The sequence below is a fragment of the Pongo abelii genome, chromosome 9, assembly GCF_028885655.2.
Source record: "Pongo abelii isolate AG06213 chromosome 9, NHGRI_mPonAbe1-v2.0_pri, whole genome shotgun sequence".
Classification (NCBI taxonomy): Eukaryota; Metazoa; Chordata; class Mammalia; order Primates; family Hominidae; genus Pongo; species Pongo abelii.
Genome location: NC_071994.2, coordinates 116,945,058 through 116,958,545, shown reverse-complemented (window position 1 = coordinate 116,958,545; position 13,488 = coordinate 116,945,058). Strand labels below are relative to the sequence as shown.

The 13,488-nt window shown below is 43.5% G+C and overlaps 2 protein-coding genes across 2 annotated transcripts in view; one reads left to right on the top strand and one right to left on the bottom strand.

The window, feature by feature from the left end:
- Positions 1–4,204: 4,204 nt before the first annotated feature.
- On the bottom strand, positions 4,205–4,894 carry CLDN25 (claudin 25). Its single transcript, XM_024254869.2, has one exon. It carries the CDS (start codon positions 4,892–4,894, stop codon positions 4,205–4,207), a length of 690 nt encoding a protein of 229 aa, XP_024110637.2.
- Positions 4,895–11,011: 6,117 nt separating this feature from the next.
- ZW10 (zw10 kinetochore protein) overlaps positions 11,012–13,488 on the top strand; it is a 40,633-nt gene continuing 38,156 nt past the window's right edge. Inside the window, 1 exon segment of the mRNA NM_001131136.2 lies at positions 11,012–11,147. Within this exon segment, the coding sequence (NP_001124608.1) occupies positions 11,043–11,147 (105 nt within the window). The 5' untranslated portion in view covers positions 11,012–11,042.

Below are 13,488 nucleotides of genomic sequence, written 5' to 3'. Positions count from 1 at the left end.
CAGCATCTCCTTCCTCAAACTCTTTCTCTAAATGTGGATTCCCACTAGAATGCAGATCACATTCCCTTTCAGGGAAGGACATGCTGTTGGCTATATGGCCAGTATGTCATCAAGAGTTTCTACCCACACCCATTTAAAAAATTCCTTTGGTCCTTTATAAAGAGAGTTGGGAAGACAGAATATTTTCTTAACAAATCTTTAGTGTCCATTTCTCTGCAGAGGAAGCCACAATCACTTGCTGATGAAAAAATATCAGCACCTGCAAATGTGGGATTCAGGTGAGGGCTGCAAGCTACCAGCAGGAGCAGGTGAGCCACCTGGCAACAAAGACCCTGTTTAAACCTCAACATAAGCACAAAGGAGGGTTTTATTTGAAGGTCTTTGGTTTTTCCATCGATTTCAGTGAGAAGTTTTTTTTTTTTTTTGAGATGGAGTCTCGCTCTGTCACCCAGGCTGGAGTGCAGTGGCGCGATCTCGGCTCACTGCAGCCTCTGCCTCAGCCTCCTGAGTAGCTGGGATTACAGGCACCTGCCATCATGCCCAGGTAATTTTTGTATTTTTATAGAGACAGGATTTTACCACGTTGGCCAGGCTGGTCTTGAACTCCTGACCTCAGGTGATCTGCCTGCCTCGGCCTTCCAAAGTGCTGGGATTACAGGCATGAGCCACCACGCCTGGCCTTCAGCGAGAGTTTTTCCTTTGGTCTGGTCGATTGTCTAGGCAACCCATCCTATGAGGCCATAGGATGAGGTGAAGAAAGACTGCCATGGTGCCAAACCCTGGCTTCAAGTTTTGACTCAGTTAATTACCATGGGCATGTCACCTAAATTCTTGGAATCTCATTTTCCTCAGTAGCAAAACTAATAATATCTGCTCTTCCAAAACTCAAAAAATTTTCAAGATATGTTCAGTAAAACTACCAAAATTTGTAGAGTGCTTTGTAAACTTGTAAGCCCAACACAACTGTGTGATAAGGAAATTTCACAGAGACAAGTCATTAGAAAAGGGAGAGAAGGTTACTGCTGTAGTCAATTGGAAGCCAAGCTCCTGTTCCCAGACCACGTGCTTGGCTTCCCGTGGTCCTGAGAATAGAGACTATGTTCCTTACTGAGGCCTACAAGGCCCTATAAGGTCTGGCTTCTTCTTACTTTGCCAGCTTCACCTTATGCATCTTCCTCTCCCCTCCTCATCTGGAACTGCTACCCACCCTTTACTGTTCAGCCAGTTATCGCTTCCTTTGAGTACGAATCCATGAATTACTGACTAGGTTAAATCCCTCCTGTTGCATGATCTTTTTTATGTATATATATTTTTCTCTTTTTTACATTCATAAAAGTTGATTAAACTATTGCATGATCTTATAGAACTATGTACCTTTCCAAATTTTTAAAGGTTGTCTAAGTTACTATTTACATTTATTTGAGTGATTTTACATTAATATTTGTCTCCTGGCTGGGTGCAGTGGCTCACGCCTATAATCCCAGCACTTTGGGAGGCCGAGGTGAGTGGATCACTTGAGGTCAGGAGTTCGAGACCAGCCTGACCATGGTGAAACCCTGTCTCTACTAAAAATACAAAGTTAGTGGGGTGTGGTGGCACACGCCTGTAATCCCAGCTACTTGGGAGGCTGAGGCAGGAGAATTGCTTGAGCCTGGGATGTGGAGTTTGCAGTGAGCCAAGATCGCACCATTGCACTCCAGCCTGGGCAAGAGCAAAACTCCGTCTCAAAAAAAAAAAAAAAAAAATTGTCTCCCTAATTTGCCTGAATGAGGGACAGGAATATATTTTGTCTCACCATTTTATCCTGGTTCCTAGCACATGGTCAGTGCTCAATAAATATTTGTTAAGTGAGTGAATAAATGATCAGATGGATGAATAATGAAATTATTCTTTCATGTAGACCCTGGAAGGTCAAGAAAATGCTTAGATAATTGAGCCTCACCCCTGATTGAAACTTTGTCCAAAGAGCTTTGAAACTTTATTGAGAAAGAGTAGCTAATAAAACAGACATTGGAAACCATTTTCTGACTTACCAGACACAGAAAGCCAGAATACACCTTTGATGCAAACTGGCGCTTTGTACTCAGAGATGTATTTGCCTAGGGATCATTTTGATTTGTGCGTGCCAAGTAGACATACACAAAAGGACAGGCATAAAAGGAGAAGGAGCTTTCTGGAGAAACTGTGACTTCCAGAGAAATCTGCTCTGGGTAAGAAGGTAAGAGTTGCAGAAGATGAAGTTGCACCTGTGCAGACTCCATTTCTGCAGAAAAAAAAAAATGGTATTTTTCTAAGGAGGGAACTGTTCTGGGCTACTTTGGCAAATTTGTTTACTCTTGTGTCGTAGTGTGTGTATTCTTGCTTGAGCAATGGCTATCTCGTGATATTGGGGCTATTTTATCAGGAGGCGAGAGGCGTTGTGAGACCTCAGAGCTGAGCTGACAAAGCACAGCACCAGCTTGGGGAGGGAGGAATGTCCCTGGTACTGTGAGGAATGCAGCACACCTCTGAACCTGGAGAAGTGACCTACTTGGGGCATTAGGAGACATCCCCTTTAGCTGCTCTCCTGAGGGAATTGTTGGCAGGGCCAATGGTGATTCTTGAACTGATTACAGGAGTGGAGGACAGGTGGCAGGGAGAGGAACAAGGTGGATGCTGCAGGATGATTGCAGCTGATAAACAGGTTCATGAGCAACAGGAGGCTCCTCCTTGAGTACCTGCAGAAATGCCAGAGGAAGACCTGAGGTGGGGTAGTCAGGAGAGAGCCTGCCATTGCAGGCAGAGCAAGCAAAGGAACTTAGGTTATTGTTATGGAAGGGACTTGATTTGTAGCCACAACCTGTGTAGGTCTGCTGACACTCAGGTTAAAATTTAAGAGGAAGCCAGGAGTTTGATAACAGCCTGGGCAATATAGCGAGACCCCATTTCTACAAAATTTTTTTTTAAAATTATTATTATACTTTAAGTTTTAGGGTACATGTGCACAATGTGCAGGTTAGTTACATATGTATACATGTGCCATGCTGGTGTGCCGCACCCATTAACTTGTCATTTAGCATTAGGTATATCTCCTAATGCTATCCCTCCCCCCTCCCCCCACCCCACAACAGTCCCCAGAGTGTGATGTTCCCCTTCCTGTGTCCATGTGTTCTCATTGTTCAATTCCCATCTATGAGTGAGAACAACTACAAAAAATTTTTTAAAAATTAGCTGAGCTTGGTGGCTCATGCCCGTAGTCCCAGCTACTCAGGAGGCTGAGGCAGGAGGATCCCTTGAGCCTAATAAGAGTTTGAGGCTGCAGTGAGCTATGATCATGCAACTGCACTGCAGGCTGGGCAACAGAGTGAGACCCTGTCTCAAAAACAAAAACAAACAAAAAAACACAGCAAAACAAAAATTCAAGGAGTTTATACTGTGATTTTGCACATGGTAGAAGACATTTCTGAGAAGCTACCTCTTTCATATACATGCCCACATTGGGCAGTATTTGGACACAGTCATTCTAAGGTAATCACTGTGTCCCAGTTTGCTTGGGACTTTCCTAGTTTTAGCACTGAAAGTATCTTGTTCTGGGCAAACCAGGAGGGTTGGTCACCCTACCACTCACTCAGACTGACTGTTAACCTTCAGGTGGGGAAGACAGAGTAGACTGCTCATCGCCTCATGATGTAGCCGAAACAAAACTATGTCTCTTCTTTGGGATATTAAGGATCTATAAAACAGCAAAGGTATATTGTGAAGTTGTCTTTCAAATTATACACCTGAGGCTGAAAATGGACACAGAGAATTTCTGTCCTAAGATGCTGTTCTGGGCCTTCATTTCCCTTTGCCAAGGCCCCTTCTTCAAGTTTTATTTTTGTAACCTATACAGAACAGTAAGTGCCTCTTCACACTAGATTTTCTCTGATGGTTGCAATTTTGTAATATATTTTTCCTTAGTAATAAAAGAATCAAATATGTAATTAAGGTTATGAGTTTTAAAGCATTTTTATCTAAATAAAATCTCAAATCAGAAAAATATGTTTGTTAGACACTGTGCCCTGATTTTTTATTCTGAAATGAGGACTACCATATCATCAAGACAATCACATCCTTGATAAGTGGGACAGTGACCACCACCCCCAAAATGAAGCAAACAAACCTAGAGTGAGAAAGGAGTCTACGGACATTCCTTTATTCCAGAGATCCTTGGCAGAAGCCAGTCCTAGATGACCAGGTTCCTAGGTCTTAGCATGAGGTAGAAGGAGCCATCTGACTCCTCCACTGGAGCACAGGATGGGGGGACTATGGGACCAGCCATCAAAGGAAAAGGCACATCTTCTTTTCCCAGGCAGGCCGAGAAGATGAGGAGTAGCCCACCAAGAGCCAGGAAAATACCAGCAGCCCAGCCCAAGTAGAGGGCACCTCCAAACTCCCACCGAGGTGTGATGTCAGGGATGCTGTCATCCCAGAAGTCTTGGATTGTGGCATGGGCCACCCAGGAGACTGGAAGGAGGGTAGTGGCTGAAGCAGATGCCTCTAAAGTCCCTCCCAGGAGGCCAAGCCGCCTCTTGAATACCCATCTGATCCTGTGAAACTGGAAGCATTCAGACCCAAAGCTGGAGAGCAAAAGCCCCAATAGGCCCAGCCCATGGGAGGCTACCATGAGGGTGTGGGCTACCTGGAGCTCCTGGGGCAGAGACAAGAAGGATTCAAAGGGCTTGCACACAGTGGCAACTTCCTCTCGATCCACGCAGACCTCCCAAATCCCCATGATCCAGGTCTCCATCTCGTTCAGTTCCAGATTAAGAGTCTTCCACTGGGGTAGGATGGTGGTAACACAGGAGCAGACCCAGCCAAGGAGGGAGACAAGTAGCCCCCCTAGCTGGACTTTCCCATGGAAACTCCAGGCCATAGTCACTCCCACCACAGATGCAAAAAGAAAAGGAGCACGAGTGGGTCAGTGACTGGTTAGCAGGGACTACTTTTCGGGAGGCTTGAGTGGAAGATCCTTCACATTGGGAGAGGGCTCTTGATTCAGTGTTCTGAGCAGCAGCTGAGGCAGGTGCCAGGAATTGGCAATGTTTGGGTTTAGGGGGTGTGTCCAATATCAGATGTGGGTGTGAAATCTGGGGGAGGGTCCCATGACAGGCAAAAAAGCCATACAGGGAGACATCAATACATATTTGATGAATAAATTCATAAACTAAAATCACTCCTCAGCTCTGAGAACACAAGAATGATTGATGTTCTGGAAATATAAGTTGATGTAATCTTTCTGAAGGGCAACATGACTTTACGTTTCATATTTTTAAACATATGCATACTTTGACCCAGCACCTTATCTCCAGGAATCTACCTAATGTATCATGAATATGTACAAAGATTTATGAAAATGTCCATTGAAATATTGTTAAGAATTGTCAGCTTTTGTTAATACTAGGCAGCCATTTTAAAGTGATTTTGTAGAAAGAATTTTAATGATTTGAAAAATATTTTTGATATATTGTTAAGTGAGAAAAGCAAGTGACCAAACAGTATATAGAATATACAGAATGCAGCCGGGCACGGTGGCTCATACCTTTAATCCCAGCACTTTGGGAGGCTGAGGTGGGTGGATTACTTGAGGCCAGGAGTTCGAGGCCAGCCTGGGCAACATGGCGAAACCTCACCTCTACTAAGAAAATGAAGAAAATTAGCCGGGCATGGTGACACATGCCTGTAGTCCAAGCTGCTTAGCAGGCTGAGGCAGGAGAATCTCTTGAACCTGGGAGGCAGAAGTTGCAGTGAGCCGAGATCACGCCACTGCACTCCAGCCTGGGTGACAGAGTGAGACCCCATCTCAAAAAAAAGAAAAAGACAAAGAATATATAGAACTATGTGCGTGTGTGTGTGTGTGTGTGTGTGTGTGTGTATGTGTAGACCACAAAATGTTAACATGATTATTTTGGTGATAAAATTATGCATAGTTTTTATTTCCTTATTTGCTCTTACCTATGCAGTTTACACATTTTATACATTTATCACAATATTTTTATTACAAAAAGCCCACAAATGTTAATTTTACAAAATAATTTTAAATTCCTCAATCCAAGGAACCTACCCAGACCCAGAATATCACCAGAGGGAGGTGCTCCCTCCCCAGGCTCCCCTTGCTGCTGGGACAGCACCTATAAATAGATGGTAATCATACCAGCTTCCATTCCTATTTGTTGCTGCTGCCAAGTAGCAGGTTCTGACAGGAAAGGAAATAATTTGCATTTACTGAGTACGGCTAAATGCCAGACTTTTGGCTAGATACTTTATCCTTATTTAATTTCCACACTGCCACTGTGTGATACACGTTACGTAACTTGCCAAGGTCCCCCAGCTGGTAAACAACAGATCCAACATGAACCAGGCAGCTCAGACTGGGACATTTGATGTTCTTGTCCCCAGGCTGCAGCAGCTGCCCCTGCACACTGATGACACAGCATGTGGGTGAGGCTTAGTCTTTATAGCAAGACAGAGAAGAAAACGGATTTATTCTGCTGGAGTCATGAATGTCTGACTCATGTGTTTCCCTATTCACAAATTAACCTGCTCCACACTGTGGTAGATATGAAGTGAAAGCAAAGGTGTTCCTGAAAGGAAGATGAAGGGGTGGCCTGCCCCTCCACACCTGTGGGTATTTCTAGTCAGGTGGGACGAGAGACTGAGAAAAGAAATAAGACACAGAGACAAAGTATAGAGAAACAACAGTGGGCCCAGGGGACCGGCGCTCAACATACCAAGGACCTGCACTGGCACCGGTCTCTGAGTTCCCTCAGTTTTTATTGATTATTATCTTCATTATTTCAGTAAAAAGGAATGTAGTAGGAGGGCAGGGTGATAATAAGGAGAAAAACATGTGAGCAATAGAATCTACGTCATAATTAAGTTCAAGGGAAGGACTATGACTGGACGTGCACGTAAGCCAGATTTATGTTTCTCTCCACCCAAACATCTCAGCGGAGTAAAGAATAACAAGGCAGCATTGCTGCAAACATGTTTCGCCTCCCACCATAGGGCGGTTTTTCTCCTATCTCAGAATTGAACAAATGTACAATCGGGTTTTATACTGAGACATTCAGTTCCCAGGGGCAGGCAGGAGACAGTGGCCTTCCTCTATCTCAACTGCAAGAGGCTTTCCTCTTTTACTAATCCACCTCAGCACAGACCCTTTACGGGTGTCAGGCTGGGGGACTGTCAGGGCTTTCTCATCCCACGAGGCCGTATTTCAGACTATCACATGGGGAGAAACCTTGGACAATACCCCGCTTTCAAGGGCAAAGGTCCCTGCGGCTTTCCGCAGTGCATTGTGCCCCTGGTTTATTGAGACTAGAGAATGGCGATGACTTTTACCAAGTATACTGCTTGCAAACATTTTGTTAACAAGGCACGTCCTGCACAGCCCTAGATCCCTTAAACCTTGATTTCATACAACACATGTTTTTGTGAGCTCCAGATTGGATCAAAGTGGTTGGGTCAAAGTGGCTGGGGCAAAGCTACAAATTAACAACACCTCAGCAAAGCAATTATTTAAAGTAGAGGTCTTTTTCAAAATGGAGTCTCTTATGTCTTTCCTTTCTACATAGACACAGTAACAGTCTGATCTCTCTTTCTTTTCCCTACAGAAGAGACATCTCCTGAGAAAGGAGAATCTTGACTTTGTCTAACTGATAGCTCAACACCTAAGACATCTGGTATACCATTGTTTATCAGCGGTGTGAGGATTTGGAGGAAGGCACACAGAATCATCTGAAGTGCTCTTTTCTCTGTTATGTTTTATTACAGAAAACTTCAAACATATACAAAGGTAGAATGAATGGTATAAAGAAATCCCATATTGCATCATTTCACGTCAAAAATTATCCACTCATCCCAATCTCGCTTCATTTCTACCTGCACCTACCCCTTCCCTTTCATACTATTTTGAAGCAAATGGGTTGCTTTTTCAAATTGTAGGCACCTTATGCTGCTTTTATAGCAACATGATGGCAAATACTGTGCAAACTTGGAAACGCTGTCTGCTTGTACTGTCCTCTGCCAGAAATATGCATTTGCTACTTTGCTTCTTGAATACAGGTATGTCATGTGTATGTGAGCCATGATAGGCCAGGAGGAATCCTTTCAGACTTTCCTCCTGACTTCCTTGCCTTTTCCTGATGATTTGTGAACATCTGTGAATTGGGAGACATATAAGCCATGACAAATGTGAACTATGAAGAAGGTGAGGTTACTGAGGGAATACAGAACACATGCATTTATTAATTTCTTTTTTTTAAATTCAAGATTCATTCATTGCTGTATGCATTGACCGTGTGTAGCCATCGCAGTCCATGCTGCACACTCTTTCTTCTCCTTTCTCAGCCTAACTTTGGCTCTTCCCTGACTTTTCCTTGGACCTTGAGGAACAGTCTTCACCTTACCCAGTAGTCTCTCTGCTCAGGAAGAAGCAAGAGCTTAGGCAGTTGTGTTTTGTGGGTCTGTACACAGGTTTTCTGGAGGGAGGTCCCAGAACCTCAACCTCAAAGTAGCACTTCCTTTTATTCTCACTTCAGATTTCTCATTGGCATTGTCAAAAGACAAAATTACAACGAGTTTAGTTTAAAGATCTTAATTCACTTTAAACTTTAGTTTAAAGATCTTCTTAATCCACTTTATTTGTGGTTCTAGAATCAGGCAACACTTCATTCCATAAAGTAGAATCAGTGTCCCGATGAGCTGAACAGAGGAGGTTGGTTTTACAGAAAGAAAAAGGCTGAAGAAAGGAGAAACTAAGAACAAAAAGCAGATTGGGTGTTTCAAATTTAATTTCCTTGTAAGGTGGGAGCTGAGAAACAGAACAATAGAAAAATAACTGATTGATTGGCGTCAGTTTAGTTCAGGTACTTTTTTGTAAGAATTAAAACAGAGGGAACTTCGTTATCATGCAGACTGAGACTGGCAGGTTTGGGAATTTGGTGATTATCTCTCATTCTCCTGATTTCTCAGAAGGTCAGAGAGACAGCTTAGTTTTGGTTTGGTGAAGCAGAGCTTTAGCATGAGTGACTCCATTTTGGTTTGGTCTGTTGGGCTTAGTGCAGGAACTCAGTCCAAAGCAATGGCCTCCTGTAAATGTTAACATTGTGAAACCTTTCTAATTCAGTCAGAGACTGGGTGCTCCTCCTCCAATATTTCCTCTGCCATTTGCACCTTCCTCAGGGGCAGATTAAACTTCAGGGCTCATTACTTGCACAGGCCCCTTCTAAGGCTGGCATCTAATTTTGTATTCATTATTTTATATTCTTTTTCTTAAAGAGTCCTTCCCCTCCCTGCAACTGTATAAGATTTAGGTTCCACTAAATCTAGATCCATCCCTCATCTACCTACAAATTAGTAAATATCATATTTTTCTGTGATTATATATTGACATGTTGTGGGTCCCCAGACCTAGCACAATGTCTGCTATGTGATAATTGCTTAATAAATATGCAGTACAAAGTTTCAGAATTTTCATCTGTCAGTCATTCTTTGTCATTGGGCATTTATTATTAGTTGCAGTTAGAATTCAAAGTAAAGTTGACAGGTCTACCAAAAAGAAATTGATTTGGTTTTCCAAGGAAAGGAGTCTCTCAGGATGTTTTGGCTGTTTTCAGTGCTTCCTCTCTCAATCCCAGTTTTGTTTCCTTTGCTCATGGCACGTGAATTGGCCCTTGCTTCACTGGGATAAGCAGATTGTCTCGCAGACACTTAAAATTGTCAGGGATCTTAGGGTCAATGCCTACTTGGGGTCAATCCTCACAATATATCTTTTTAAAAAACAGAAAACCTTTTAATCAAAACAGTACATTTGGCTCTTTGTATCCACGGATCCAACCAACCACAGATCAAAAATATTCTGGAAAAAACTAATAAAAAATAACAATACAACAACAAAAAATAATGCAAATCAAAATACAATATAACGACTATATAGCATTTAGATTGATTTGTATTAGGTCTTATAAGTAATCAAGAGATGATTTAAAGTGTATGGGGAGGATGTGTGCTGGTTACTTGTAAACATTACATCATTTTATGTAAGAGACTTGAGCATCCATGGATTTTGCTACTGGGGCAGGGGAGGTTTCTGGAACCAATTCCCCCATACCAAGGGAGGACTGTGTATGTTTACTGCAGAAAAATAGAGAAAGCAAGGGCAGAGAAGAGAATAAATGCCATAAATCCACCACCCATAGGATAATTTGATGTCTGTCCTTTACATACATACTTACATACTTTTTGTTTTCTGACCAATGGTTATAGACTTAAGTTTTTGAAAAGGAATCATACTATACATAGAATATTGTGAACATCTTTCTGTATGCAATGCATTAAAATAATGAAACCATTTTTAAAAGCTTTTGACACATCTACATATTTATAATCTGACAGAAAGTACTAAGTATCTTGTTCACACAGGACTAATATTATGTATATCTAAGTAATATAAATATGTAATGTAGGTAATGTAAATGTGTAATGTATCACGTAGATGTAATATATGTACATAGATGCAATTACAAGCAACCTTTTATTTATAATGAGGTGACGCCACTTCTTTACACAACTCCAGAGGGCGCCATTGATAGATTCTGGTGCCACAGCGGCCCAATAAAAGTTGAGGAAAAAAGATCGAGATGGGCTCGTTGGCTCTTTCAGTTAGAAAATTTTACAAGTAAGCCTTTTGAAATTTAGAAAGATTCAGTTAGACCTGGTTATTAAAAACGTTTAATTTCCTCCAGTGAAAAACGGGCGGGAAGCGACAAACTTTGAAAACAACTAAGGAAGAAAACGCGTCTGCTTACGGTTTGCCAACTACGGGACACCGTGGAAATCCCATCCCGGGATTGGCGCGGTGCCTGCTGGGAGTTGTAGTGCGCCCCTCGCCTTCCGGGCGGCGGTCTGAGGCCCGCGAGACTCCGTTTCCCGGCAGGCCTCGCGTCAAGACGGCCGGCGGGACGGGAGCTGCGGCGCTGGCTACGAGAGTGACCCAGTCAGTGTTGGTTCCCGTCTTGGCCATGGCCTCTTTCGTGACAGAAGTTTTGGCACACTCCGGGAGGCTGGAAAAGGAGGATCTGGGGACCCGGATCAGCCGCCTGACCCGGCGGGTGGAGGAGATCAAGGTGAGAGCGGGGCAGCTGTCTGTTGACTGGAAGGGGACGCCGGGTCCTTGTGTGAAGGGACTGGAGAGAGGAGTCAGGGGCTAAGGGCAGACAGAGTGGGGACCAGCAGAGTGGGGCCTGTCGGGAAAATCTAGTTGTGGGGGCTGAATGAGGAGTGGGGGGGCCCAGAGTGTGTGGATTGAGGAGGGATCTTGGAGGGGGGCCCAGACAGGGGCTGGGAACTGAGGAGGCGAGGAGGCCTGGGACTGTGGGGACGAAGAGGCGGTGGCTGGAGAGCACTGGGGAGTGGAGTTATGTTGGGGAGGGGTGTGCCGTGGGAAGAGGGAGACTGAAGAGACCAGCAGAGCGGGAGGAGCAGCTGGAAGCTCCGAGGAAGCTAGGGAGCGAGCGCAGGAGCGGAATAGAAAAGACGGGATCCCTCTTCCCCTTCTTCCATCGATGAGTGTTTATTTCCTCCACCCACTCCTTCATTTGTTGATGAATAAAATGGCCTGGAGGATTGCACCTTTCTCCTCCCCGACATTAAAAAAAACCCTCAAACCCTCAGTATGTTTTTATTTTTATGTATCTATCTATCCATCCATCCATCCATCCATCCATCCATCCATCCATCCCTCCATCTCTCCATCCCTCCATCCCTCCAGCCATCCATCCATCTTTTGAGATGGAGTCTTGCTCTGTCGCCCAGGCTGGAGTGATCTCGGCTCACCGCAACCTCTGCCTCCCGGGTTCAAGCGATTCTCCTGCCTCAGCCTCCCGAGTAGCTGGGATTACAGGCGCGCTACTATGCCTGGCTAATTTTTTTTTTTTTTTTTTTTGTATTTTTAGTAGAGACGGAGTTTCACCACGTTGGCCAGACTGACCTCGAACGCTTGACCTCAGGTGATCCACCTGCCTCGGCCTCCCAAAGTGCTGGGATTACAGGCGTGAGCCACCGTCTCTGGCCTCTTAATGTATTTTTAAAACTTCTTCATCTACAAACACATGAAGCTGTGCTGAGTGTCAGTGGTACCTACGTAGACGGTGCTGCCTTGAGGTTGATACAAAAACTGGAAGCACGTAGCCACACACAATTTTGCTTTGTACTGATATTGTTACCTTGCCAGTATTCGTCCACATCTTCAGTTGCTTTCATTTAAAATTTTGTGTATCTGAGTCAAGTAGGGTTTCAAGGGGGCAAGTTTGGCACACACCATGAGGGCACAGGTATAACTCTTCCTTCCTAACAGCTCTTGATTTTACAGAAGTAGTTTCCTGAATTTTAAGTAGTCATATCCCTGACATCTCTTCTTTAATATGGCTTTCTGATTTTTCACCACTGTTTAATGTGATGGAAAGAGGACAGGTTTTTAAGTTACTCTAGCATGGCAAGCTACCCTAGCTCCTGTGTGTTCTGGACCCAACCTGCCTTTCTTTCCTTTCACTAGTTTCCTTTACCAACTTGAATCTTCAGCCAATTGAGAATTACTTTCTCTACTCTCCTGCCTTTTTTTAATCCCATATTTTGCTTATGTTGCCATTTGTCCATCTTTACCTGTAGTATTTCTACCCATTTTTCAAGTTCCATTTCAAATGTCTCCTGCATAAAAAAAAGTCTTTATCTTCCCTCAGGGAGAGGGGATCTCTTTCTCATTTGTGCTCCTGGAAGGCTTTGTAACTTTGTTGCTGTATTACATTTCAGTCCTGTGTTCTTGTTGCTCAAGTATATAGTATCTTTACTACCTGTGAATTTGAGGGCAAGCATAATTTGTTCTTTTTTTAAATTCATGTATTTATTCCACTGTCAAAATAATAATTTAACAAAATTAGCCAGGCGTGGTGGTGTGCGCCTGTAATCCCAGCTACTCTGGAGGCTGAGGCAGGAGGATGGCTTGAACCTGGGAGGTTGAGGTTGCAGTGAGCCGAGATTGTGCCACTGTGTTCCAGCCTGAGGGACAGAGTGAGACTCCATCTCAAAAAGCAAAAAAAAATCAATTTAAAGTCATAACATTTTTAAAAGATGAAGGAGAATTTGTGGCACAGCTGCATTAACCAAACAAGACACCAATCTAAAGTGCAACACTAAACAGGTGTTCTCTTTTCCCATGGTGGAATAAATACACACAATTACACATAAAATTTCACTGAAGATATGAGATGAGGCAAATAACCCTTTGAAATGAACCACCCAAGGAATAGAGACAGGCTAAAAATAATTTCTTTTAAGATTTTACTGCAAGATGGACCCCCCACCCCCCCTCCAGCCCAGGTGAGTACTAACTCAAACCCCTCATTTTATGTGCATGGCTTTGGCTTCTGTCTTCTTTCCTCAGCCACATCCAAATCCAGAAAGGCTTCTGTA

Excerpts from the sequence above, each read along its gene's own strand:
- CLDN25 (XM_024254869.2), bottom strand. The coding sequence starts at position 4,894 with ATGGCCTGGAGTTTCCATGGGAAAGTCCAGCTAGGGGGGCTACTTGTC.